We start from the raw sequence: 26,841 nt of genomic DNA on the forward strand, positions 1-26,841 counted from the left end.
TGCCATTGAAGCAACGACTATTTTAATGCTTGTTTTAGCATTACCAGTTTTGTACAATTTTCAGCAGCTGTTCCTGCCAGTACTTCTCATCCTCCCAAGCTTTCTTCACATTGTGTTAGCCTCTTGGCCAGGTGCTTTTTTACATTATCAGCACTATTCCTTTCTTGAAAATATTCTTGAAGGATATGGGAGTTTCCAGTCTGCTGCATGCACATTTCCCAGTCAATCATGTCGTCATGGTAGCGCCTCTTGTCCTCTTCAGCTCTCTGCTGGTAGACCTAAAAACAAGCACAGTATCCACATTTGTTTTAGAAGGCATTCCAAGCTATAGGGCACCTTTTCACATTGATTGTGTCATAATGTCATTAATAATTTAATGGCTGCTATGACCCAAATCCACAGTTTAACTATGAGTGATCATGTAGTAGGAGTCTCTCGGATAATTTTGATCACTCCACCCTGTATAACGACCTTAAGATACAGAGAAATCAAATGCCGTGAGCCTGTGTAACTACAGAACCTAGTCCAGCAGGTGCATGCAGAAATGAGGTGTGCACCTAGCTCATGCTAGAAGAAACTGATGGTGCATGAACTCTCTTCCTCAGCAGCCAAGGAAGTAATTTTTGTTGTGTAGAGAAATTTGTCGTGGGACTTTTGCAAACCGTAATTTGACCAATGTGAAGCAACAAGGTACAACTGCAACATTGCCCTTCAAAATGACAGGTAGTGAAATGGTCTGCGACGTGACTACGGCCCACGTCGGTCGCCCTCACCATGTCGCCGTTCACTTTCCCCTATGGTTCGTCGCCCCCCACCAGTCCAAGCGGAAAACTAGCCCTCGCAGTTCCGGAGGCAAGAACTGTGCTCGTGTCGACAACTTCAAGGCCTCGATTTCTACCTACGAACGAAATCACCGTGAATATCGAAGGTGTTTCTGTGCAAGCACTTGTCGATACTGGAGCCGCTTAGTGGAGAACTGTGCCGCAAGCTCAAAAAAATTACGATTCCGCTTTCCGACGTCTCCCTGCGTACCGCAACCGCGCACCACATTCACCCTTCAGTGGCATGCACGGCTCGCCTTGTCATTCAGGACGTTTTGTATGTAGTCGAATTCGTCGTTTTTTCACCATGTTCACACGACGTTATTTAGGGTTGGGACTTTCTTGCTACTAACCATGCCGTTGTTGACTGTGCGCGTGCCGAACTTGAGTTGTCGCCGACGTGTGATGCCGCATCTGACAAGCCGCCTTCTCGAGTGGTCGTCGCCGCGGACACTGATATACCTCCTTTGTCTTGTGTTTTTGTGCCACTTTCTTGCGACTATGCTCCCTCTTCCACAGCCCTGTTTGCGCCCTCCGAAGCCTTCACCTCTCGCAAAGACTTCCTCCTTCCTTCAGCAGTTCTCACAGTTGAAAACTCTTGCAGCGCCATTTATGTCACGAATCGGTCCTCTTCCCCAGCCACCTTATGCCGTGGTAAATGTATAGGTCGGCCTGACGATGTCGATTCTGCCTACTCCACTCAACTGCCTGACGACACGATGAGTCTTCACGTCGACAGCATTACAGTAAAAGCTCGATGATACGATCACGGCTAATACGAATTTCCGGATGATACGAATTTTTCTGTGGTTCCGGCCGAGCCCCATTACTTTGCAACGTGCTAGAGAACGGTTGTTACGAATCGATTTTCAGCCTGCATCGGTTGATACGAATAAACGCCGCCCCACCGACGGCCGCGAAAGAGAACAGCGCGCAGTCACGCGCTTTCTCTCCTTCTCTTTTGGTGCGGAGGCGCGGCGCCGGGCAGCGCGGACTCCGCGACTGGGCACGAAGAGCTTGAAGCGGTGGCGCTTCAAGAAATAAATGCTTTTTACGTACATGTGCCTGAGTGAGTTCACCTCTGACTCTTTAATGTAGCTACAGTCGAATCTCGTTAATTCGAACACGCTTATTTCGAACATACCGCGCACCGACAAGGCTCTTAGCAGCGCGCCAAATAACGCGGTGGCGCCTCCGACCGGCATTGCTCCGACACCGCCATAGAGCAAAAGCTCAGGAGAGACAGCGCGTGAAGGAACAGGAAAAAAAAAAGAACCCGCAGCGGAAATTTCCCCCTCTCTCAAATTGCAAGGTCGCCGTTTCTGCATCGCGCCGGAACAAGCGTGTACGTGCCGACTAGAGTGTTCTAGACAACGGTATTCTAGCACACACTAGTGCCGACGTTCAGCCACGCGGATAAAATGGCAGTGAACCCTTCTCCTCTATTTTCTAGTCACATGTTGACCTTGCACGCTGCGGCAGCAGGGAAGCAGCGGCGGAGGCACAGTCGGGCCAACGAAACTCCCACGCCCGCAAACGCTCGCTTCCCGATAACTGCAGAAAACGAAACTTCAGGGGGCGGCTAAAATAAGCTGGCGCCAGCACGGCGGTGGGCGCGCACGGAGATGTGCGCACGGAGTCGAAGGTGAGAGAGCTACGAGGGAGTTGAGAGGGAGGGCGAGGGGAGCCACCGAAGCGGCGGAGTTGACGCGGCCAAATCCGCTTCCCTGCCGCCCTCCTCCCTCACCTTCGACGGTCTCCGCGTGCACCCGTGTGCCGGCGCCGCCCGCTCGCTCCCTGAAGCTTCGTTTTCTGTCCTTATCGGGAAGCGACCGTTAGCCGCCGGCGTGGGCAGTTTCGTGGCCCGCGCTTGCTATGCGCTTGCGCGCCGCGATATTTCACGACTCGCACCGTTCGTGCATCGTGCTATGGTGCACGAATACTTCAAAAATACGTCCTTTAAATTCGAACAAATTTTCGGGCCCCTTCGAGTTTGAATTATCGAGATTCGACAGTAGTTTTAATTGTGTTTCGATGATACGAATTTCGGCTAATACGAATATTTTTCGTGACCCCGTGAGATTCGTATCATCGAGCTTTTACTGTACTCCTGTTACCACCGCCAATTCGTCCTCCTTAGAAGCCTTCCTCCCGTCAATTGATTCCGAACTTCCACCTGCCCAGCGTACCCAACTCTTGGAACTGCTCGATCGCTTTCGGCTGTCGTTCGATCATAAGCAATCTTCCTTGGGCCGCACATCCTCCATCGTTCACCACATTGACACCGGCACTCATGAACCCCTACGCCAGCGTCCATACCGAGTTTCTTACGCTGAACGTCGTGTCATTGATGAACAGGTCAACGACATGCTTCATCGTGGTGTAATACAACCCTCGCACAGCCCTTGGGCCTCCCCAGTTGTGCTGGTAAAGAAAAAGGACGGTAGCATTCGATTTTGCGTTGATTATAGGCGCCTTAACAAGATCACACGAAAAGATGTTTATCCGCTGCCCCGAATCGACGACGCTCTCGACTGCTTGCAAGGAGCAGAGTTCTTTTCCTCTTTGGACCTTCGATCTGGGTATTGGCAGGTCCCTATGAATGACACTGACCGTCTGAAGACAGCGTTTGTAACCCCAGACGGGTTATACGAGTTTAACGTGATGCCATTCGGCCTTTGTAATGCGCCTGCCACCTTCGAACGCCTCATGGATAATATTCTTAGGCCTCAAATGGCACACGTGTCTGTGCTACCTTGACGACGTCGTAGTCTTTTCCAAGGACTTTGACTCCCATCTAAAGTGTCTCGCAAGCGTACTGACTTGCCTTTCCGATGCTGGACTGCAGCTTAACCTGAAGAAGTGCCACTTTGCCGCCCGCCGGCTTACCATCTTAGGTCATGTTGTCAGCAAGGACGGTGTCCTTCCCGACCCTGCAAAGCTTCGCGCCGTCGCCGAGTTCCCCAGGCCGTCTACACTGAAGGAGCTCCGTAGCTTTATAGGCCTGTGTTCGTACTTTCGCCGATTCGTGCGTAATTTTGCGTCCATAATCGCCCCCTTAACGCAGCTGCTTGCCAACAGCCAAGGCATCTCGGCATGGTCTACAGCTTGCGAAGACGCGTTTGCCACCTTACGCCATCTTTCGATATCCCCACCTATTCTACGCCACTTTGACCCAGACGCTCCAACAGAAATCCACACAGACGCTAGTGGAGTCGGCCTCGGCGCTATTCTAGCCCAGCGTAAGTCTGGCTTCGAAGAGTACGTAGTCTCTTATGCCAGCCGCACTCTCACCAAAGCGGAAATGAACTATTCGGTCACGGAAAGAGAATGTCTACCTAACGTTTGGGCAATCACCAAATTTAGACCTTACGTATATGGCCGTCCATTTGATGTCGTGACTGATCACCATGCCCTGTGCTGGCTGTTGTCATTAAAAGACCCATCTAGTCGCCTAGCTCGTTGGGCGCTTCGTCTCCAGGACTATGACATCCGTGTTGTCTACCGGTCAGGCCATAAGCATTCGGATGCCGACGCTCTTTCGCGCTCACCACTGCCTGATGAGTCTGGTGCTGCGTCTGTCTCAAGCTATGATTCTTCTCCTCTTACGTTGGCCGACATGCCATCTGAGCAATGCCGGGATCCTTGGATAGCATCTCTTCTAGAGTATTTATCTCAGCCATCACCCCACACCACCGACCGCTCGCTTCGGCGCACTGCTCGCCACTTTGCCATCCGCGAAGGGCTCCTGTACCGCCGCAACTACCTCTCTGATGGCCGTAAATGGTTGCTAGTGATTCCTCGCCATCTACGTTCTGACGTCTGTGCCTCTTTTCATGAGGATCCTCAATGCGCCCATGCCGGTGTCCTAAAGACGTATGCACGCCTACGGCTTCGATACTACTGGCTCGGAATGTACCGCTTCGTTCGGCAGTACGTCCGCTCGTGCTCCAAGTGTCAACGCCGCAAGAGCTCATCTAACCAGATAATAGGGCCACTTCAACCATTGCCTTGTCCCTCCCGGCCTTTCGACCGTATCGGCATTGACTTGTACGGCCCTCTACCGTACACCCCAGATGGCAACCGCTGGGTTATCGTCGCCGTGGACCAACTCACGCGCTACGCCAAAACTTCAGCGCTTCCGGCGGCCACAGCACGTGAAGTCAGCTCGTTCATCCTTCGTAACCTTGTTCTTCGACATGGTGCGCCTCGCGAGCTATTGAGTGACCGTGGTCGTTCATTCCTCTCCGAGGCTGTAGAAGCCCTGCTCCGCGAATGCGACGTTGTCCATAGAACTACGAGTGCCTATCATCCGCAAACCAATGGTATGACTGAACGCTTCAATCGCACTCTCGGCGACATGCTCGCTATGTACGTTTCCGCTGACCACACTAACTAGGACTGCATCCTTCCCTTTGTTACGTATGCCTACAACAGCACCACTCAGTCGACCACAGGATTCTCTCCTTTCTTTCTTCTTTATGGTCGCGAACCTTCCTCGTTTATGGACACGATTCTTTTGTATCGCCCCGACGCTTCAGAATCTACGACTCTATCCGAAGCTGCCACCTATGCCGAAGAATGTCGTCAGATCGCACATTCTCTTACCGCGCAAAACCAGGCCAGCCAGCAACATAGTCGAGACGCCGGCTTGTCCTTTCCATCATATTCACCTGGAACGCTGGTATGGCTCCGCATTCCCTCGTCTACTCCCGGCCTTTCCACAAAGTTCAGCTCAAAGTATGACGGCCCTTACCGGGTTCTACGACAGACGTCCCCGGTCAACTACGTCATAGAGCCCGTTCAGCCATCTACGGACCAACGGCGTCGCGAGCGCAAAACTGTTCATGTCGACCGACTGAAGCCGCACTACGACCCACCAGTGCTGCCTGTCCCATAGGTCACCAGGATGGCTCCTTTTTCACCGGGGAGTGATTGTAGTGACAAATACCGGCGCCAGCAGAGGACGAAGAAGATGTTTCTTGTTGTTGGTGCTCGCACTCGCTCCGCTTGGCCGTTGCTTATTTCTGGCATTCATAAAAACGCCAAGTGCATCTAACCTTGAACGCATCCTATCAAAATAAATAAATAAATAACTAAATAAATGAATGAATGAATGATAGGAGATTAATGTGGTCTCTAAAGGACAAGCTATCACCCGCCCTTCTGTGGTTATTTCAAGGAGTATCACAATCTTTTGTGAACATAATGCTGTCACGAAGGTTCTGAGACTATTTTATTGCTTTCTGACTGTGTTTATGCAATTAGAAATATTAACAACTCACTCTGTTCTGAAGAAATGTGATGTCTTATGAAACTTTCTATGAGACTCTATCTTTGCCATTGTTGTATAAATACTTCTGAGGTTAAGTAGCTTTATAAGAAAGTGAATTATGTTTACACATACTAATTTGTTAAGTTTTTTTGCATGCATATAATGCATGCTTATGTATGATATGTATGTGTAGTGCCACCGTTAATGTGGTGGTGACGAGGATGAAGTTCGCTTGTTACGTGAGAGAGAACACACTCGATGCCCGGCTAAACGGTTGCCATCGTAGCTATTCCTCAGCCGTCGTCAACATGCCCGCGTCCATGGCTAGGCTGAGTCCCAAAATAAGTGTGGCGTCTCGTCACCACTCAGCCGCCACATAATTGGAGACCCAAATGTGATTATGTAACAGTTATGTAACCAATTATGTAACAGTTATAGAAATACAGCTAGTAGGTTACAGAAGCAAAGATAACAGAAATGCAATAGTAAGAGAATGAAGTGCACTGGCAAGCCTCTCATATGTAAAATACTTCTATAATGCCAGAAACAACACTGTGTCCAATACCCTATTTCTGGCATAAAACTCAACCAGTCAGTGTGTTCTGTTAAGGACAACACTGCACAAAGTTTCGAAGCTCACTTAAACACATACTAGCTTTTAACACAAGTACCAGTACAGTGGTTGTTAACAACAGCTTGATGTTGAATTAAGAGAGAGTACCCACAAATTTAATGCAGGCTTGGTGGTTTGGAATGCACATGCTGTGCATTGCATAGTCTGCTGAATGCCTAAAAAATTTGAAGAGGACAAATGGTTCCCTTACAGAAATGGTCCCCTTACTATTTCCTTACCGGGCCCAAAGAAATCGATCAATTTGATAGACAGTTTTTCGACACATTGTTAAACATTGCCGTTGGAATTCTGCCACGAAATATGTCAGCAGCTTATAAAATGACAACTCAACTTTAACAATTGGTAAGATTTGACACCTTTCGGCCCATTCGAGAGGCTGGAAGAATAGAACTTCGACGGGCGGTATCGTCAAAACTACCCTCCAGTGTTTCTAGCACTTCCCCAATCACACAACACAAAATTTGCGGCTGAGCGTGAGCAGACGATAGTCGGCTTCTTCCAGAAGTACAAAATTTTTATAGAAATTCGAAAGCACATTTTCGGTTACTTCAGCCTGTTTATTAAACTGCATCAATAAATATATACAGTAACAATAGGAAGAAGCATACTGATCCGAACATCCTTCTTGATTATGTCAGCTATTGACCAAGAGCAGCCGCGTATCGGAATCTGCTATATTACGAAATACTAAAGCATCCAGAAAAGATTGAGGAGCCGGCTTCTGTTGAAAAGAGCGTTTGAGGAAAAGGTGACCTCCCGCTCCACTTGCGAGCTCCACGTGCCGTGTACGAGTGCAAAATTTGGCTGAGATGTTCACTGCAGCGTATGCAATCTGCAGACTGCGTTTTTTCACCAAGCCCGAGGGGTGGTTCAGGACCCCTTTAAAACATAACAGCACTGAAAATTAGCCCATTTATTGTGGTAAGGAAAGAGTTATGCACAGTGACGTGACAGAGTAACAAATTATTTTTGTTTATACACCACAATGAAAAACGAATGACATGTGGTGGAAAGCCAAAAAACAGTGCGTATTAGCTTTGTGCATTCTCCTGCATGGCTTGGAAGTCTCCTGCACCTTTATTAGAGATTAAGAACCAAACTATTGAAAATCTCAACACTATAGATACTTGGGCTAGTCGGTACATACTCGACGGGAACAGCGCAAAAAAAAAAAACGAAAGACAAGAAGGGAAACACACACCAGCGCTGACTGACGACTGAATTCTTTATTCAGAAAGGAACACAAATATATACCTAAAGAAAACAAAGGTACATCACTGTGCATGGCCAAGAAGAGTGAGACACGGGTTAAATTTCCCCTGAATTATTGCAGTTGTTAAGATATGTTAGTTCTGCCTCAGTCAAGGCCAAAGATAGAGTGCTGACGCAAGACGCACCATTCCTCGCGATAGCAGCAGCCTCAAAGATTTCACGTGCACAAGCGTCATTGTAGCGTTTGCGGATTGCGCACCATGAAAAATCGGAACAACCAGCTTGTAAAAAGAACCATGCCACACCATTCGTCAAGTGCAAAGCAGGCGTGGTGGACGAGGTGCCTCTTCCCTGTGGATGCTCCTACATTGGACAGACTGGTCGTTGTTTAAACGAACGCATAAGAGAGCATGCCTATAGCCTTCACTCCGGTACGAACAGCAACTTGACCTTGCACTATAGTGAATGTGATGTGTGCTGTACTCCGGGGCTCAACTTTTCATGGTGCGCAATCCGCAAACGCTACAATGACGCTTGTGGACGTTTTCATGGTGCGCAATCCGCAAACGCTACAATGACGCTTGTGCATGTGAAATCTTTGAGGCTGCTGCTATCTCAAGGAATGGTGCGTCTTGCGTCAGCACTCCGTCTTTGGCCTTGACTGAGGCAGAACTAACATATCTTAACAACCACAATAATTTGGGGGAAATCTAATCTGCGTCTCACTCTTCTTGGCCATGCGCAGTGATGTACCTCTGTTTTCATTAGGTACATACATATTTGTGTTCCTTTCTGAATAAAGAATTCAGTCAGCAGTCAGCACTGGTGCGTGTTTCCCTTCTTGTCTTTCATGTTTTCTGCGCTGTTCCCCTGTCAAGTATTGAAAATCTACATGCTGTAATTGTTGCTACATTTTGCATGGAATGCAGTTCCTTCAGTGCAGAATACAAGCCTACAATACAAGACGTACACTTTGGAATGCGACCGCATGTGCCGCACCGCCTCTGGGCATGTGCAGCGTTAGGCGCGGAAACCTTGCACTGCTAGGATTTTTATGCCTGTGCCGAAAGCTGCCACCCGCGTCACCCACGCGACGCGCTTCACGTGACCATGGCGAACCAACGTTACTACCGGAACGACTTTCCACGCGGAACCAAAGGATGAAAGCTTGCAGCGCAGTTCGAAACCTGACACAGCGTGCAGCACGCGTAAAAAGCGAGTGATGCTATGCCGATGCTGCTGCGGGTTTCACTAGGTTCACAATACTTGCAGTTGAGCTGACTTAACTACTACGAGTCCTGCAATATATTTTAAAAATATAAAAACAAAATTTAAGTCAAAACTTATTGTGTTTTACTGCCCTCTTAACACATTGTTTAACGTGGCCATTGAGCGAAGGCTAGGCTGCCTTGAACATGGCAACCTAGCAACACTGCGCCGCCGTGATGAAACGTCGTAACTTGCGCATCTTTTGGGTGCGCGTCCTCTTCCTTCGTTAGGCGCAATGTGGCATCGAGTGAGCGTGACACGTGCGATGTCCTGTGTGCAACTAGAACACTTTCGGACATTAGACGAATTTGAAGTACATGACGGCATGACAGTTAAATCAGCAATGCAGAAGTACTTGTGCAATCATGCGTCACAGTCACTATGTTCATGCACAGTTGTCATGGTCACGCATGGTGCATGACCTTAACGTCAATGATATAATGTACCACGAGCGTAAATTCAAATGTGAACAAGGCAAACTCAACTAGAATACAATTTTGCATTTCCAGGTTCACTTGTGCTTATGACAAGCTTGATAAAGACTTTCACAAGTATATAGGAGACACCACCACATTGGGAAACTGGCTGCATATTGACAGTTAATTATACATTCAAGTAATTACGTGTTTTAATTAGTTTTTTTCAGTTGTCATTTTAATTTATGCTGCTGGTGCAAGCTACCAGTTTCCTAAGGTCACCAGCGTGAAGTTAAGAGCCTGTGGCATTCCTTACCTGCTTTTCAGAGTTTGACAGAGTTTTCCATTTTTCAGCCAGAAGTTTTGACCTCTCCTAAAGCAGTAGAGAAGGCACAATGAAGTTGTTGGTAACTTATCAAGTCAGCTGTAATGAATATCTATATTGATCTATTTTATTTATTTATTTTCTCAAATGCCCCCGTGAGGGGGTATTACATGAGGTGTCGGCAAAATCACGTTGAATCACTGATGAATCATTTGATCTACTTACACTCAATTTTAGGTTAGGATGTCTGGCTTCAATGCAGAACAAGATAAATGGTGACAGAGGAGGCCGTGGCTTCTTTAGTTGTCGTACCTTCTAAGAGGTCAAAGAAGAAAGAAGAATCGCACATAAGAGGACTGCATCTAGTTATGCAAAAGTGGGCATAAGTTCTATTAAATGGCACAGCTTACCCTCCCTGTTCTTGTAGTAACCCTTCTTCTATACAGATAGCTCACAATCTTCTGTTGTCACTGGTAGTGATTAATGTATTCTTGGCAGCGACAGCATCGAGTCATAAAATTTGTGAGGACCCTTTGCATACCTGTCTCTGGTTCATGCTTGGTTTAGACCATTTGCCACAAGCAATAATTGCGAAAGTGTCATATCAGCCTATCTTGGAGCCCAGTGCTGCCAATTCTAGGGAAAATCCCTAGGTCTAGAGATTTTTTACTTTGTTTAGGGAAATTTGTCCAAGGCTTGAGAAATTTAGCACTAAGACATTGAAACAGTGAAACTGCTGTCATGATGGTGTGTTTTGATTTCAGTCCCTGAAAGTTACCATTGCATTAGCATGTGAAGTAAGACTTTTGACCATACTGCAGCACAGTGAAGGCCTCTCACCAAGTGAACGACAGGGTGCCGATGCCCTAGGCTCGTTATGGAAGTACTACTGCTAATGTGATTTTGCCATTTGTACCTCTAACTGTGCCATCAATGTCTGTGCCCTCTGAATAAAATACTCATCTGTAACCAGCGAAACAAATGTATGCTGCAATACCGAACAAAGCAGCACAGGCAAATCTGGGTGTAAGCGAACACATATACCAAGCGCCAAGCACAACAATGTGGTTGAAGCGCTAAACAGCCGACTATGCACACATATACTAAAATTTACAGGGAACCTCCCATAGGCTGAGCAACCTTGGACTGAGTCCCAGCGATCATGTGTATGGTTGAGTTTTGATTTTGAGGAAAGATAAAAATTGGCCACGTATCCGTGCGCTTTGTTGCAAATTATGTGTAAGTCCATAAGTGTGGTGGTTCTACGTCAGTACACAGCATGCAAAAAACACTGTTCACACTTTTTACATTAGTGTCGTGAAGTGGCACACTGTTTTGACACTGTTAATTCTGTAAGGGACGTCTGGCGCCCAACTTCCTTACAATTTGAATAAGGTTCAGTATATGCTTGGCACTTTACTCTATGTGCAAAATAAGTTTGGACAACTACAAAGTATAAACGTGTCGACATCTTCTGTGGATATGGACTTCGGCAGGAGGCGTTCCTGTTAGTTTAAGGACACAGAGTAGGGGAAAAAAAAAAGTTGATTTTTGTTTTTTCACCTTTTTGGAATGCTCAGGCCTTCCTTAACAGTGTTCAGCGCCCCACAAGTTTTTCCGCATTTTGATTGAGGCAAAAGGACCAGGTTTTCGAAACCAAGTGACGAGCGGCCACGCCCCCTTTCTTTAGACCTTTCTTTAGAACAGGGCTCAATTTACACAGGAGCCCAATGAGCACAAAGAATACTTGCCTGCACCGGTCCTGCATGCCATAAATACAGTTTTCCAACAATTAACTCACCCAGAACTGCTCAAGAAGATCTTAACGGCACGACCCAAAATGCAATAACCATGTTGTGTCGGATCGTGCAACTAAAAATGTGTTCCTCGGAATGGAGGTGCTCAAAACTGCCACCTTTGATGCTGTGCTCACGTTCAAAGAAGGCTGCACGGCCCTAGTTAACGTCCTAAAGGCATTTGGCATGTCGCCAGGGCACAACACGGAGATGTGGTTGGGTGGGAAGGACCATCGCCAACAGTATTTTGCCAAGAGAGAGGCAGAAGCCATGAAAAACAAGCCAGGGAAACCAGAAGACAAACAAAGAAGTGAAAAGCTGACTCTGGTGATGACTATATGGCTTGTGGCTACTAGTCAAATGGTTGAGTGCATCTTGTTCTTGAAAAAAAAAAAGAATGAAGTACACATTTTTTTTGTCTTTGACCCTCAATATCTCGAAATGAATTGTTTCACATTTTCCCCATTATTATAAAAACTTGAAATGACAGCAGGCTGATTTTTAGCCAGCATAAAGTAGACAGCAATGCACAGCTGCTGAACTGGAATGGTACACGTATACTCATTAGTTAATTTTTCTTGAGCTATTTTCTTTGGAAATAACAAAAACGTGCTGTGTTGGTAAAAAAACTGCAAAACTGTTAATCTTAGAAAAATAATCTTAGTTCTAGTTCCACCACAAGAAGACATAATCACGAATAAAATGAAACAAATCTGAATGCACTGCGTGCCATAGTTACTGAGAAAATGGGTCTTAAATAAAACTCAAAACATATGGGAGGTATAGGGCGTACCCTGTGTCCATAACAACTGTACTGCAAGGTCATTCCAGCTTGAGTTCAGTGACTTCATTATTCGAATAATTTAAAATGAACTCGGAAATGAACTTAAACTCTAAAATTTGTAATCTATCTTCATACCACAAAAAAAAAAAAAAAATCTCCACAGAAATTGTATTGACAAACTGATTAACAAGCACATTTTGCGAAAATCTAAGGAAATCTAGGGAACTTTTTATTCAAGTTAGGGGAAAACTGCCTTCAGAGGTTGGCAGCACTGTTGGAGCCCGTGAACCGTGGCGGTAGGGCAATGGTAGAGCGTCTGCCTCGTATGTGGGACGTACTGGGTTCAAATCGCGGTGCCACTGGAAACGCACCTTTTTTTCTAATGGGCAGAGATTTATCACGACCTGGCACTAGGTTGTTTATGTGGGTGCTCATCTTGAAAGGGGGCCCTATAGAGATTTGTGAGGGCCTCTGAGCGCCCCTTGTTCTCAATACAGCTTTGGTGAAAAGTCAAGCATCCGCTGCTGCTGTGGGAGGCAGACGAGTGCTGCCACCAGGTACTATCGCGCTCAGTATGAGCTACACTGCGGGAACGCGTGGCCAAGCGCACTGCAAGGTTGCACAGTAGCGCCGATAAGGACATGTTTTCGAGTTATCAGGGGAGAATTTGGCTGTTCCTGCGAGTGCGCATCACCTCCACTTGCTTTCTTTCACCCTCGCCCTCCTTTATTTGAAGAGCCGGGCTAGAGATCACCTGTTTTGTGAAGCTCGACTTGCGAGTATGAAGTTTGGGCATCAAGCCACGGCGATAGTTATCATTTTCGAAGCTGGTATCACCACAGGGCAAAACAAGGGCGAGAGTGAAAGCAAGCAAGTGGAGGTGATGCGCGCTCGCAGGGACAGCCAAACCCTCTCCTGATAACTAGAAAACATGTCCCGATCGGCGCCACTGTACAACCTTATTAACAGTGCGCTTGGCCACGCGCTCCCGCGGTGTAGCTCATACTGAGCGCGATAGTACCTACCGATAAAGTGGCACAAGCGCACTCCTGACCTGGTGCTCAGCAACTACGGGAGTTCCAGACACTTGAAAGGACACCCACCTATTGCGAAGTTGGTGGCACGGGACCACTAGATTCCTTTTTGAGAGTTCTTGGGTGTTTTGTTTGTCTTGGTTCTTGCACAGCAAGAACAGCAGTCTTATGAACCTCTCCCAAGCAACGCACCCCTGGATAGACGAACGTCTGGCCAGGGGCTGCTTGTACCTGTCTTATAAACCAGTGGGTATCCAGCGGTGGGGATTGAACAACGCACCTCCCCGCAGCTGAGCAGGGCATCCTACCCACTATGCCATGACTGCGGTGGCTTGTTTCCAAGCCTGAAAGAAGCCTGCCAGAGCCTGCAAAAAAGTGCCGCGCGACTAGTTGCGTGGCACTTTTCATGGGCTTTCTTTCAGGATTGGAAAACGCTTTTATGTAGCACGTAATGAGCAACAGAAAGCTGGATCGAGAATTTATAAGGATATTCTACAATTTTCTCATTGAAACTTTTGCTAAGAATACAATATTTCACGACGTTCAGTATTTAATAATAACTATTTATGTAATTAGGCAGAATCCAAAAATATAGTCTGACGCTCCAAGTGACGACAAACAACATTACTTTGGTTCTGTCGAGCTACGTGGCACTTGCATATTTTTTAATTTGGCACAAGTTATGTGGGACACATGGTATGTACATGTAAAAATATAAAATATGTTCATACCATGATATGTCAGTGATGTGCTTGATTCACGCGCAATATCCGCCGCGGTAGCCCAGTGGCTGTGGCGTTGCATGGCTGAGCTAGAGATTGCGCGTTCCTGGCCTAAAGTGGCCGCATTTCGATGGGGGCAAAAGTGTACATTATTAAAGAACCTTGAGTGGTCAAAATTAATCTGGAGCCCCCCTTACAGCGTGCCTTACAATCATATTGTGGTTATGGCACGTAAAACTCCAGCATTCAATATAATTCATGCTAAAAAATAAGTGAATATTGCAAAATGGTCACCATCTCCGTGAAACCCCTCTAAAACATAATTCCTGGATGCGGCCCTGGCTCGTAACCCCTACAAGGTCTTGAAAGAGAGAGTATTCAATTTATCTAATATGCACTGGGGGCTGCAGAATTTCTCCAGAAATGACAGGACTTGCAAGAGCACTGGGCAAAGAGATGTGAAAATTTAATTCAATGTCATACATGCAGTGTCAGTGTTAGCTGAATGCCATTGTCAACAAACTTCTCATGGCTTGTTCAGGGTATTTTAACGTTTCAGCTGCTTTCAAGTGCAAGGTAATTGTATGTTGTCATTAGGGCACATAACTCACTTTGTTCAGCAGCTCGAGATGAACTGTAAGAACTAGGGGCCTTGATATTTTGTCAAGTGACAATCATGTAAAGCTCATACAGAAGCCAAGAGAAGTGCAGGAAAAAATGAAGTTACTTTTGTCTAATTAAAGTGTCTGGTAATACTAGGAGAAAGTAAATTTGTTAATCTTAATATTTTTATTAAAGCGAAAAGAGAAGTGGATGAAAAGACAACTTACTGCTATGCTGGAGTCGAACCCACAGCATACACGTGCCACATGTAATGCTCAAACAACAGATTTTATAAGTTTCACTAAGCCACTACTGCTGCAAAGGATGCTGGTAGTAGTAGTCCTTAATGGATTAAAGGGTATTTTTCATTCAAAGAACATAGTTGTCTTGTTTGTTCGATATAATTTTTACTATAACAGACCGACTTGACCCTTGAGATAAAAGGGAAGGAGGTAAGAATCAAAAGATTGCAGAGTAGGAGCCCTGTTCAGGACATAACAGCACCCCCCCCCCCCACACACACACACATATACACACACAGAAACATCTAACAAACAACAAAAATGCCAAAGCATCTCACTGCCTCCAAATGACTGCTCTTGCTCCTCAGGTGCAGGTCCTTGGCCTTTCGACCACCAGCCATCATCTCTTCAATTTTCAAATTGGACAGATATTCATTGTACTGTTTCTCAAACTGCACTGAAAGATCCTTTGCTTTGTTGGCATAGAGCTGAAATGTGATCAAGACAAGTTCAATAACATGAGCATTAATCAACAATTAAATTGCACATGAAGTAGATGCTCTTCTTGCCTGTTTTGTATGCTCATCCACTGCCCTCCACTTCTTGGCAGCAATGGAGACCACTTGTTGGAAATCCTTTCCTGCAAATGGCAAACCCTTTACAGTGACTTGACGTCGGTGTAAAAGATCTCACGGACATGATAAGCGTCACCAGAAGTCACGTAAGTTCGCTCCACAACAACAATAATAATTATTTTAACCCTTTTAGTGTCACTGGTGTTCTGGCACGATTTCGCGTTTCTGTCCCGCCACGTCACTACGTACTCGTACGTTCTCCACTCTCTCCAGTCGAATCTGTACAGCAACACGAAGTTGTCATGCTCGGAGGTAGTTCCGCCATCTGTTATATATTTCTATAAGCATGTTTTCTCATCTCTCTGGGTTTGCTCAGCCTGGGTTTTTGTTAGTGCGATCCGGAACACGCCTCTTTGTGGGCATGGGTGTGCCGTGTGCATCCACAAATGGGAGGGGTGGTTCCCGGACATTGTGTGCCGTTACCGCAGTGATTCTCTGTTCAAATGTTCGTGCCGTAGTGCAAGGCCACCACTCTTGCGTGTTTCTGCTATTTTTTTTACATTTATAGTTTTTTTTTCTTTTTACCCTGACACGGCGGCGCTATTGTGGAAGCATGCTCGTCAGAATAAAACTAGGTAGGAGATAGGAAACGAAGACAGGAGTGTGAAGACTATACTAAGAAAGCGTTAGCCATTATCCGTGTCATTTTTTCCTTTCTGCATCGCCAAAAATGAAATTTTGTGTTTGTTCTATAATATCCGGCAAAAAAAAACCAACACTGAAGAGTTATAAGGTGTTTATTGCAGTGCATAAATGATGTCGCAGGCTTGACTGAAACCAATGTATAAGATGGAACCCCGGCATACGTCGCGATACGTTGACAATGCCGCGGAAATGCGTGTCTTTCTTTACAATTACCCTCCAGAAAAAAAAAAGGGCGCCAGCATGGGGACTCAAGGACAGGACACAACAAGTGGGCCATAATAGGGCTTCAAACATTCAACGAGCACGATTTCGTGGCCATGGTGATGAAGCTGTGTAGAAGGCGCGACTGGCTCAACGAGATAGTTCACAGAGAACTTTGTCACAGAACACGGTACAGTCCATGATTTTTGTGACACGCTTAGTGGAGAGGCCAGATGAGACACCAGGGACCCAGAGCCAAACCAAAGAGACCGGGAAAAGGCTGGACAACGTATACTCACCAACACGATGCAACTTCTGCGAGTATTGGTCATTAGTGGGAAAAGAGTGGGCAAGCTTACGGCACTCTTTGCCATGTCAAGCAGCCACAGCTAACGGCGTACACTCAGAATTCATCATCATCATCAGCCTATATTTATGTCCACTGCAGGACGAAGGCCTCTCCCTGCGATCTCCAATTACCCCTGTCTTGCGCTAGCGTATTCCAACTTGCGCCTGCTAATTTCCTAACCTCATCATCCCACCTGACTTTCTGCCGTCCTTGACTGCGCTTCCCTTCTCTTGGTATCCATTCTGTAACCCTAATGGTCCACCGGTTATCCATCCTACGCATTACATGGCCTGCCCAGCTCCATTTCTTCTGCTTAATGTGAACTAGAATATCGTCTACCCCCGTTTGTTCTCTGATCCACACCACTCTCTTCCTGTCTCTTAACGTTACTCCTAAGATTTTTCGTTCCATCGCTCTTTGTGCGGTCCTTAACTTGTTCTCGAGCTTCTTTGTTAACCTCCAAGTTTCTGCCCCATATGTTAGCACCGGTAGAATGCAATGATTGTACACTTTTCTTTTCAACGACAGTGGTAAGCTCCCAGACAGGATTTGGCAATCTTGTCTGGGAGCTTACCACACTCAGAATTATAGGGTCGATATTCAGTGGTATTGAATGTAGTAGAACGTTCACGGAAAGCAAGGAGAGAAGCTAGTAGTTGCTTGTGGGGCAATATTGTAAGCATACACCACAAAATTGAGCATGAAGTCCCAACTGCATTGGTCAGAGGCGACATACACAGACAGCATGTCATCGAGAGTGTAGTTGAAGTTCTCTGTGAGACCATTGGTCTACGCGTTGTATGCCATCATTATATGGTCATCAGTCCTGCATTCGGTCAGGAATGTGGTTAAGGCTTCCAAATGGAAAGCATGGCCTTTGTCCCTCATGGCAAAGAATGAAATGTAGCAAGATAAAAAGAAATGCAATGTTGTGAGCTGTGGCAGCTGGCAAGGCAGCCACACACACAGCGTATCACACACAGCGCATCAGGTGGCTTATTGCCACAATGATCCAGCGCCTTGAAATGGTCTGTACAGGTTGATACCCACCCTACCGAAGAGATGAGTAGCACATAAAAGTGGCTGCAATGGTCCAGACTAATGATGCACAGGACACTTGCGGCATTGGCACTCTAAGCAGAAAAGAATCTAGCTGTGCAATGCTGTGCCAGTAAAATCTGGAGCAAGCCCCGGCATAGCTTTTGAATAAACCAGCATGTGCGCACTGCGGGTCAGTGTGGATATCAACACATATGTCTTTGCGAAGGTGACAGGCAACAAGGAACCACTGGCGATCGTCAGAAAGGTAATTTGGCCAATATACAAGTCCACCACAAATCACAAAGTGGGAAGCTTGGCGGCACAAAACTTGAGAGCATGGAGGTGGAGAGCTCTGAGAAAGGTATTCTAAAAGATCGGCTACCGTTGATCTAGCTGTTATTTGGAAGCCATGTCACAGGCTGTAGGAGACAAACACAAACGCAAGCACTTTCAGCTGGGGCTGGTAGGCAAAAGAGACAGTTGATGTCTGTGTAATTGCAGCTAGAGTGATAGGTTATGCGGATGTTACACTCCTGGAGCCTTAAAGCCCAGTGGGCTAGCCTGGCCAGATGGGTCTTTCAGCGTCAATAGCCAACACAGCACATGATGATCCGTGACAACATCGAAAGGGTGGTCATGGAGATATAGGTGAAATTTTTCAAGTGCTAGGATGATGACCAGGGATTCTTTTTCAGTGACTGAATAATTTTACTTGACTTTCAGGAGCATACAGCTCATGCATGTGACCATGTATACAGCGAAGCCGGGTTTGCGCTGAGCTAGTACAATGTAAGGCCGACACCACTCGCATCCATGTGGACTGCGCTAGGTGCAGAAGGATCTAAATGGTATAGTATGGGCTGTGATGTAAGCAGGCGGTGTAAACGCTTGAATGCAGCTCTTGCACGCCAGTGACCAGGATGAAAGAGTAGGAGACGAGTCAAATGTTGTGCGATCAAGATGCAAATGTTTTTATAAAGCATCAGGAATCTGAGAAAATCAGTTGTGCGGAAGGCCGCAAGGTGAAGGAAAGTTCATGAAACGATAAACTGGCAACCACCCGTCAGGCATATGAGCAAAGGCCCACGAAGCAATGTTGGTTTGGGAAATTAGGTGACTGCACAAAGTTTGTTGGCGTATGGAAAAATGTCTTCTTTAAAAACAATGCAGACGAAAATTGCGAGTTCTTGTGCACCAAAGCCTCATTTTTTCAAATTGAGCTGAATGCCCGCATAACGGATGCACCAGTGAACTTGCTCAAGACGAAAGAGATGAGTCAGGAAGTTGGATTAAAAGACAACGATGTCATTGAGTTAACAGAGGCAAGTATGCCACTTAAAGCTACACAGTGTGCCATCCATCATCCTCTCAAAAGTTGCCGGTGTGTTGAAGAGTTCAAACGGCATAAAATTAAATTTATACAAGCTGTTAGCGGTACCAAATGCCATTTTAGGTCAAGCAGACAGCGCCATTGGTACCTACCAACAGCCAGAGTGTACATCAAGTGAAAAGAATTCCGGTCCCTAAACTCAATCAATGCATTGTCGCAGTAGGGTATAAACGCCTTTGCGCATGATCTTGTTTAGACGGTGATAGCAAATGTAGAACCACATGGACCCATTCTTCTTTTTAATAAGAACAACTGGCGATGGCCAGGGACTGTTGGCAGGCTGCACAATGCCACTTTTCAGCATGTCACTCACTTAATCGTCAATAAGCCGATGCTTCGACCAACACATGGTAGGGGCATTGGTGCAGCGGTGCAGGAATGCCCATGACAATGTGGTAGCAAATGGTCGACATGTGGCCAAAAAAGGTGGTGTGACAGTTGAAGAAAGAGCAGAAGTGTTGTAGGAGGGCAAGAAGCTGAGCACACTACTCAGGTGTCGCATGCCATCGATGGAGCAGTGCAGAATGTTCAGCAGTTGAATAGAAGATTTCAGAGTGCAAATCAGTGCACCAACCTCGAAAGAGTCGATCACCATGCTGTTATTGAAGGAGAAACAGTCAACAAGGTGGACAGGGCTGAGGCTTTCGTTTTGCAGGAGGATTACAGGTGACTGCTGCAAAATGGACATGAACAGCCCAGTGGGAACTCTTCCAAACTGTGAGCAGAGCAAGTGGCATAATCGTCGACAGAGGAAGTTGTTGGAAGGTTCAAAAAGAACAGTTGCATTAAAAGAGCAGTCAAATTATACAGGTGCAATGTGCCAAGACTGCACTGGGGTGGTGGTGTATTCTGTGATCAGCATTTAACAAAATGAGTTTGAGTGTCGTGGCCTCAGCATGGCACAACGCTGATGAACAATGAACATGAACAATGAACAAGAGCACTTTCGGCAAAAAAGTATCTTCTCAAAATTATATTGTATGAACAGGAGGACAGAACATGATGCTTAACTATGTATCATCATTGACATCATCAGCCTATATTTAAGTTCACTGCAGGACAAAGGCCGAAATAAATGGAGCTGGGCAGGCCATGTAATCAATAACTATGCATAAGAGTCCCCAAATCACGAAATGTTCAGTACACACAGCCACAGGCTTGACGCTCTTTTCAGCCAGAAGCGACACATCCAACAAAGACATCGCTCCGTTTTTAAGTGAGTGGCAGTTTTTCAGATGTGACGATGACAGTGGCACCGGTATCAACAAGGGCAAGGGTAGTGTTGTCATGCACAGAAACTGCCATCAGGTTTTTAGGAGAGAAACAAAGCCTTGAGCGGTTCAACAGGAGCACAGTTCTTGCCTTGGGAACTGGGACCATTATTTTTCCTGCTCTTAAATAGCACAAAGTAGATAAAATGGGAAAATCAAGCAGCCTCATGGCGAAGGCAAGCAGCGGTGATTCAGAGGTAGGCAATCCAGGACGAAAGAGGTCAGCGGCGAGTTTGGAGGTGCGGTGAACTGCTGTGATGTGTAAGGAGAAGCTCTGTTGTCGTTGCAATAAGGCAGCATCTAACATCGACACAAGCATTCCACATGACCAGGACTACACTGAAACAGTGTGTAGTGTGCCACTGGGCCGGGTCGGCTATTGAACAGAGCAAAAGAGGGCAGTAGGACGTGACAAACAGGCTCAGTGGTTTGTGGCAGTGAGAATAGCAGCGGTCAAGGTACTTGGACGTGGCATAAGACAGTGGTGTGGCAACTGGTAGCAGTGCCTGAGCATTCGGAAGGACCTCCAAAACTTGCTGCTCATTATGCTGAAGGATGTCACCAAAGACGTCATCGGCTCCTGTAGCAATGACATCAGGAATATTTAACATGCAACTTCCTCGCACACAAACTGTTCGGTTTGTATAAGAAGAGATGCTTGGTCGGTGGAAAAAGTCAAGAATGCAAGTGGCTCTACAGAAGGACGCCAAGTGAGAGGTCATCATAACAAAGGTCGATGACCTCGACGAGAGCATGGGGGCTTTTTGAAAGCAACATCTGTAACGAATCTTTGGCAATACCTTTTATAATTTGTTTGATTTTATCAATTTCACTCATCGATGCATTGACAGACTTGCACATGTCAATGACGTCCTCAATGTAGCTTGTGAAGGTTTCAGTGCGTTGTTGGAAGTAAGTGGGCAAGCTTTGTGCAGCATGATGCTTTAACTGCTGGGTGGCCGAAGGCTTGCGTAAAGCAACTGCAATAAAATTAACCTTGGCTAAGTTGGTAGGACGCCTGGCTCGGCTGCGGTAGGTGTTTGGTTCGATCTCCCCCGCTGGACACCCACCGATTAATAAGATGGGTACAAGCACTCCCCCGGCCAGGCGACCGGCTTTCTAGGGGTGTGTTGTTTGGGAGAGGCTCGTAAGACCACTATGCTTGCTGTGCAAGAACCAAGACAAAACCATAAAAGTGATGTCTGGGTCGCTCCCGTGGCGGCCATTTCCCATGTGGCGCCCCAAGCACCTATTGAGGTGGGGACGCCTTCGGGTTGAGGTCAAACACCCCTTTCCAACGGTTGAGGTCCCACAATGGCCGAGCACCAGGCCAGGAGCGCGCTTGTACCTATTTTACCGGTAGGTAACCGGCGGCAGCACTTGCCTCCCACAGCCGTGGCGGATGCTCGTCAACAAGGCCATCTGTGGTTGGACAAGAGGCGCCCAGAGACAAGTCCTGAAATCTCTATTGGGCCCTCTTTCGAGATGTGAACCCTCACGACAGCCGAGCACCAGGCCAGGGGACATCTCTACCCATTAGAAAAACCGGTGGGTTCCCGGCAGCACCGGGATTTGAACTCGGTACCTCCCGCATTCAAGGCGGATGCTCTACTGCTAGGCCATCGCTGCGGTAGAGCTTCTGTAGTATGTACTACAGAAGAAACCTTGACAAAGCTGCAGTACAGGTGCTCAATTTTCTTATTAGCAGCCTTTAAGTTGCATCCAAGGAGACGACGCACACACCTGGTGGTTAGCAGATTTGATGCAAGTGCCAGCATGTCTCCTCCAGGTCATGCCAAGGAGCTGTGCATTTTGAGTCGAGCGTTCTTTCCAGCGAACGATAATGACGGCTTTTTTTTTTTCAGCTTTAGTACCAAAAACATCTATTGTTTGCAAGCCTTTCCTGATGCATCCACTTGTATTTCAATTGTAAAATTTTGCTAGAGGCTGCTCTATATTTACACTATCTGAAACTAGGCCTTTTACATGGCCTAAAATATTATTGCAGTTGGCCTTTAAGCGCTGATTAGAAGTGACGGTCCGCTTCATGGTTTTGGTACCACAGGTTAGCTAGCCAGGTCTGTGAGGTAGATCATGTTAAGTTTCATGGTGTCATCCCATTTACTGTGTGCGCTGATCTGTTTGTAGTTCGACAACTGGTTATAGACATTGTTGTTGCCTGTGCTGCGGTAGGTGGTGGAGTCTTTTTGACACACTGCACCAGCAACAGCTAGGGTGGTCGAAACTGGCAAAGTCGGACTAGACCCATTGGGCATGATGGAGAGTAGCGTTAGACTGCATTGTTCTAGGGTCAACGAAGAACCAGCACCTCCAATTAAATATGATGCTGTTTATTGCAGTGCACAAGATATGTCACAGGCTGCCTAACCTGTGTCCAAGATGGAGACCCACAAGCTGTTGTAAGATGATGGTGATGCTGCTGAAATACATGTCTTTCTTCTTTACAATCATTATTATTTATTTGCACTTTAAGAGTCAATTTTCCATACAGCAGTGCGCAAGACTAGACAAAACGGCGAAGAGCCTTGCACTGATGTGCCTGCTAGTCGCCTTGTGCCAAAGCTGAGTCATCTAGGAAGCCAGAAAACATTGACGTAAACTGTGGTGCAACTGCTCTCAATATATTCAGACATATAAAAGGCACCCCACTAGCAACTTAATGGACACATGTGAAGCCATATATCTTTTAAATGTGTAAGCATTGCTATGCTTACACAAAGAGGAAACCTGTCCGTCACATAAAAGGAATCGCTACAAAGACATTAGTGTATAAAAAAAAGAATAAATTCAAAAGAAAAAGTCCATGTTTCGAAACTACGACCCCATGCTCAGAAGCCAAAAGTCTTACCCACTGGGCTAAACACCATCACTAGCAGAAGGTGAACATATCTGAACCATATGAATCTGTTGTACAGGCGTACAAAACAAATGTCAAAAGAGAACAGTTTCTATGAAGGCTTTCTTGAAAGATTCGGTGATGGTAGAATGAAAGCCGTCTCTAGGGCCACATGTACACCCAACTTGAAGCATTGTAGACATTAGGAAAATTTCGATCTTGTGAAAATTTAATGCCAAACACACCCCGTCCCCGATGCGTTTTGGTGGTTACGTGATGTGCCTTCTGTTGGCCTTCACCGACAAAAATGCCACCAATCTCTGAGGGCTCATGCGCTTCGTGTCGCACAACACAGACAGATAACTAGTCAGAGTTCATAAGGATGTAAGGATCGATGAGGGGTTATATGGGTCTCATCACGGTTGATAATGGTTCGACGTGGATGGACATGGTGTGAAAGAGCAATAAGGGCTTATAATGGTCCGAGCAATTCTGATAAGAACCGATAAGGGCTGATAAGGGTCGGATCAAGTCTGATAAGGTTAATATAGACTGACAAGATTTAATAAGGGTTGGATCATGTCCAATAAGGTTGACAAGGACAGATCATGGTTGATAAGAGTTGTATCGATTGCAATAAGGTTGATAACGACCAATAAGGGTCAGATCAAGTCTGATAACAACCGATAAAAGTTGAAAAGTGTTTACAATGGTCGGACCAAGTTTGATAAGATTGATAATGACATCAGGCTGTGTGGAGATGAGCAAATGGCACAATGCTTACGCCTACTTAGACAACTTCAGTGGAGCTTCTACATGAATTTTTTTAGTTATTTCTGTGCAGCAGAGCAACAACATCTGCACACATTAAACAACTATCATTGGTACGGGCAATCTGATGCCTCGCTCGATTCCCCCGTTGATGCTTCATAGGCTTCATCGCCTCTCTGATCTTACGCTGGCAGCTAGGGCAGGCTCCTGTTATCAGCATACGGTGAAAGGTATGCACCTGGGAGGTGTTGTTCACATGGAGGGCTTGTAAGAGCATCGAAGCAGTGCCATGCAAGAGGGAGCTACTCGATTGTTTAGCCGAGTCGTTCTCTCACAGACTCTATCGAATTGCTATGCCAAAGCATAACTTCATATACGGCGCGCCTGAAGAAACAGTTTATGTGTGCTTCCATCGCCTCGAATGTTGCTACTCCAACACAAAAAAAAAGAAAAGAAAAAAAAGACAACACGTTCTTTTACGCCGAGAACGTGTCTAACGGCGTACAAGATTTGTGTTAGGTGGAATTGAATAATTTTGCTATTGACTTGAAGTCATAAAGCTAAATTTGCATAATTTCTGTTGCTCTAAGCAAGAGCGCGCATGCAATTTCGATGCTAGCACAGCGCGGGCACACCGGTCCTTCCGTGCCACTGTTGACTCAACTTGCCGCGCGAGGCGCTGACAGTTCTTGCTGTGATGTGCCGCCTGGTGGGGCAAGGAAGCCCTGTCACTGACCATAATTTACAGCAGTACACCGCGTTGGTCACACAAGAGCAGCGTAGTCCTAAATGCTACAGGCCCGCACGGCTTTGAAACCTGGGAAACAAAAACCCAAAGACGAGCTCTGGTGATGGCATCAGCGACATGAACTGTGTAGCTATGAGGGTGAACGAGACAACAAGAATGCACGGCAGTCAAGCGCAGCTAAAACCACGCCACCCAGATGGCAGGCGGAAACCAACATTGAGAGTGTCGACTGAGTTGCTCGATCAGTTATTATGTTTAAATTGATTAAATTGAAAAATAAATAAATATATAATTAAATTATGTGGTTTTACGTGCCAAAACCACGATCTGATTATGAGGCACGACGTAGTAGGGGACTCCGGTAAAGACCACCTGGGGTTCTTTAACGTGCACCTAAATTTAAGTACACGGGTGTTTTCGCATTTTGACCCCATTAAAATGCACCCGCCGTAGCCGGGATTTGATCCCGCGACCTCGTGCTTAGCAGCCTAACACCATAGCGACCCAGCAACCACGACGAGTTACAGTGGGATTGTGAAGGTGGTCAGTGACATGCAAGTTAGCGTGGCCAAAACTATTTCGCAACTGCGATTGCGGCAAAAGCAGTGCTGTTGTCGTGAAAAGTACTTAGAGGACTCCAAGAAGCTGAGAAGGTGGCAGTTCACAACACGTCCAACCATGAAACGCTTTTATTGACGTTATAGTCAATAGTTTTTCACGCCGTCCGTACCTTTTCCAGTAGGGCTGCGCTTAGCGTCACACGATGATGTCACGACACTCTATAATAAACGCATCACTGTTTTGATGATCCAAATGTAATCTCACTATCAGGGAGGGTGCAGTCGTTGTCGCCGACACGGTAAGTTGAAAGTGCGACGATGCGAATACTGCTCTGGTTTGTGCCCCGGTGCCGGGCGCCAACGCGAAGCGGCGGCCGTTGCTACGCTGCGCTCCGCAACACCCCAAATAAAAATATATATATATATATATATATATATATTGCTCCAGTCAGGTAGACTGCTCCCTCCCTGATAATGAGATTATATTTGGATCATCAAAACAGTGATGCGTTTATTATAGAGTGCCGTGATGTCATCGTGTGATGCTAAGCTCAGCGCTACCCGTTTTCCTTTCCCTCTCACGAACAGCATGCTTAACGAAAAACAACGTCGCGCACACACAAACCTCATATAGCTGAATATGGAATCCTTTGAAAATGTTACCTGGGTTTAGTTGCTTCAACGAAGGCCAGATCGACTTCAAAAACAAGTTATAACCTGACAGACGCTTTGGACGGCGGCGGAAACCAAGAGAACTAGCTTTTGTCGAAAGGTTGCGAAAGGATAGCCACGTACTGAACATCTGTAGTTACTGTACTTAGTTTGAAAGTATGATGTTTACACCACGTTAGCGATGTTCTCTTACAGTTATGTCACACCAGTGGGCATAGTTACGCTACAGTGTTACGCGGTACACGGTTCAGCGCCTCCTCTCATGCCTCCTCTGCTGCACCCATGGCTGCACCACAGAACCAGCGACACTTTCAACCACGACCGCCACAGATGGATATGACTCACGCCTTGGCTTGGATGGAAGTGAGAAAGCAGGCTTCGGAGGTGTCCGAAACCCTTCCTCCATGCCGAAACCTGACGTCTACGACGTCTTTTCGACTCTCTCAATCGCTTCCGCTGCATTCAAACAGCAAAAGCATAGCCTTTAAGATCCACATTCTAAATTTAGAGGGCATCACTTTATGATGCGTGGATAGGGACACTACACGGGCAATGCCTCCTTTACTAG

General features: G+C 46.4%; 1 protein-coding gene across 1 annotated transcript; it reads right to left on the bottom strand.

Annotated features, from left to right (window-relative positions):
* LOC119436411 (transcription factor A, mitochondrial-like) lies at positions 1–26,591 on the bottom strand. The gene is made up of 6 exons (XM_037703252.2): positions 26,265–26,591; positions 15,703–15,773; positions 15,472–15,621; positions 10,178–10,267; positions 9,944–10,000; positions 1–278 (listed from the first exon to the last, which is right to left on the bottom strand). Exons 1-6 carry the CDS (start codon positions 26,401–26,403, stop codon positions 87–89), a joined length of 699 nt encoding a protein of 232 aa, XP_037559180.1. The 5' UTR covers positions 26,404–26,591; the 3' UTR covers positions 1–86.
* Between the last annotated feature and the right edge of the window lie 250 nt (positions 26,592–26,841).

The sequence above is a fragment of the Dermacentor silvarum genome, chromosome 1 (assembly GCF_013339745.2).
Source record: "Dermacentor silvarum isolate Dsil-2018 chromosome 1, BIME_Dsil_1.4, whole genome shotgun sequence".
Lineage (NCBI taxonomy): Eukaryota > Metazoa > Arthropoda > Arachnida > Ixodida > Ixodidae > Dermacentor > Dermacentor silvarum.

What these genes read in the sequence shown, in the direction of transcription:
- LOC119436411 (XM_037703252.2), bottom strand. Translation starts at nt 26,403, where the DNA reads ATGTTCAGTACGTGGCTATCCTTTCGCAACCTTTCGACAAAAGCTAGT. An exon ending in AGAGCAGTCATTTGGAGGCA is followed by an intron (nt 10,268 to 15,471) that starts GTGAGATGCTTT and finishes TTGACCTCTTAG; the next exon opens with AAGGTACGACAACTAAAGAA. An exon ending in TGTCAAACTCTGAAAAGCAG is followed by an intron (nt 279 to 9,943) that starts GTAAGGAATGCC and finishes GCTTGTTTTTAG; the next exon opens with GTCTACCAGCAGAGAGCTGA.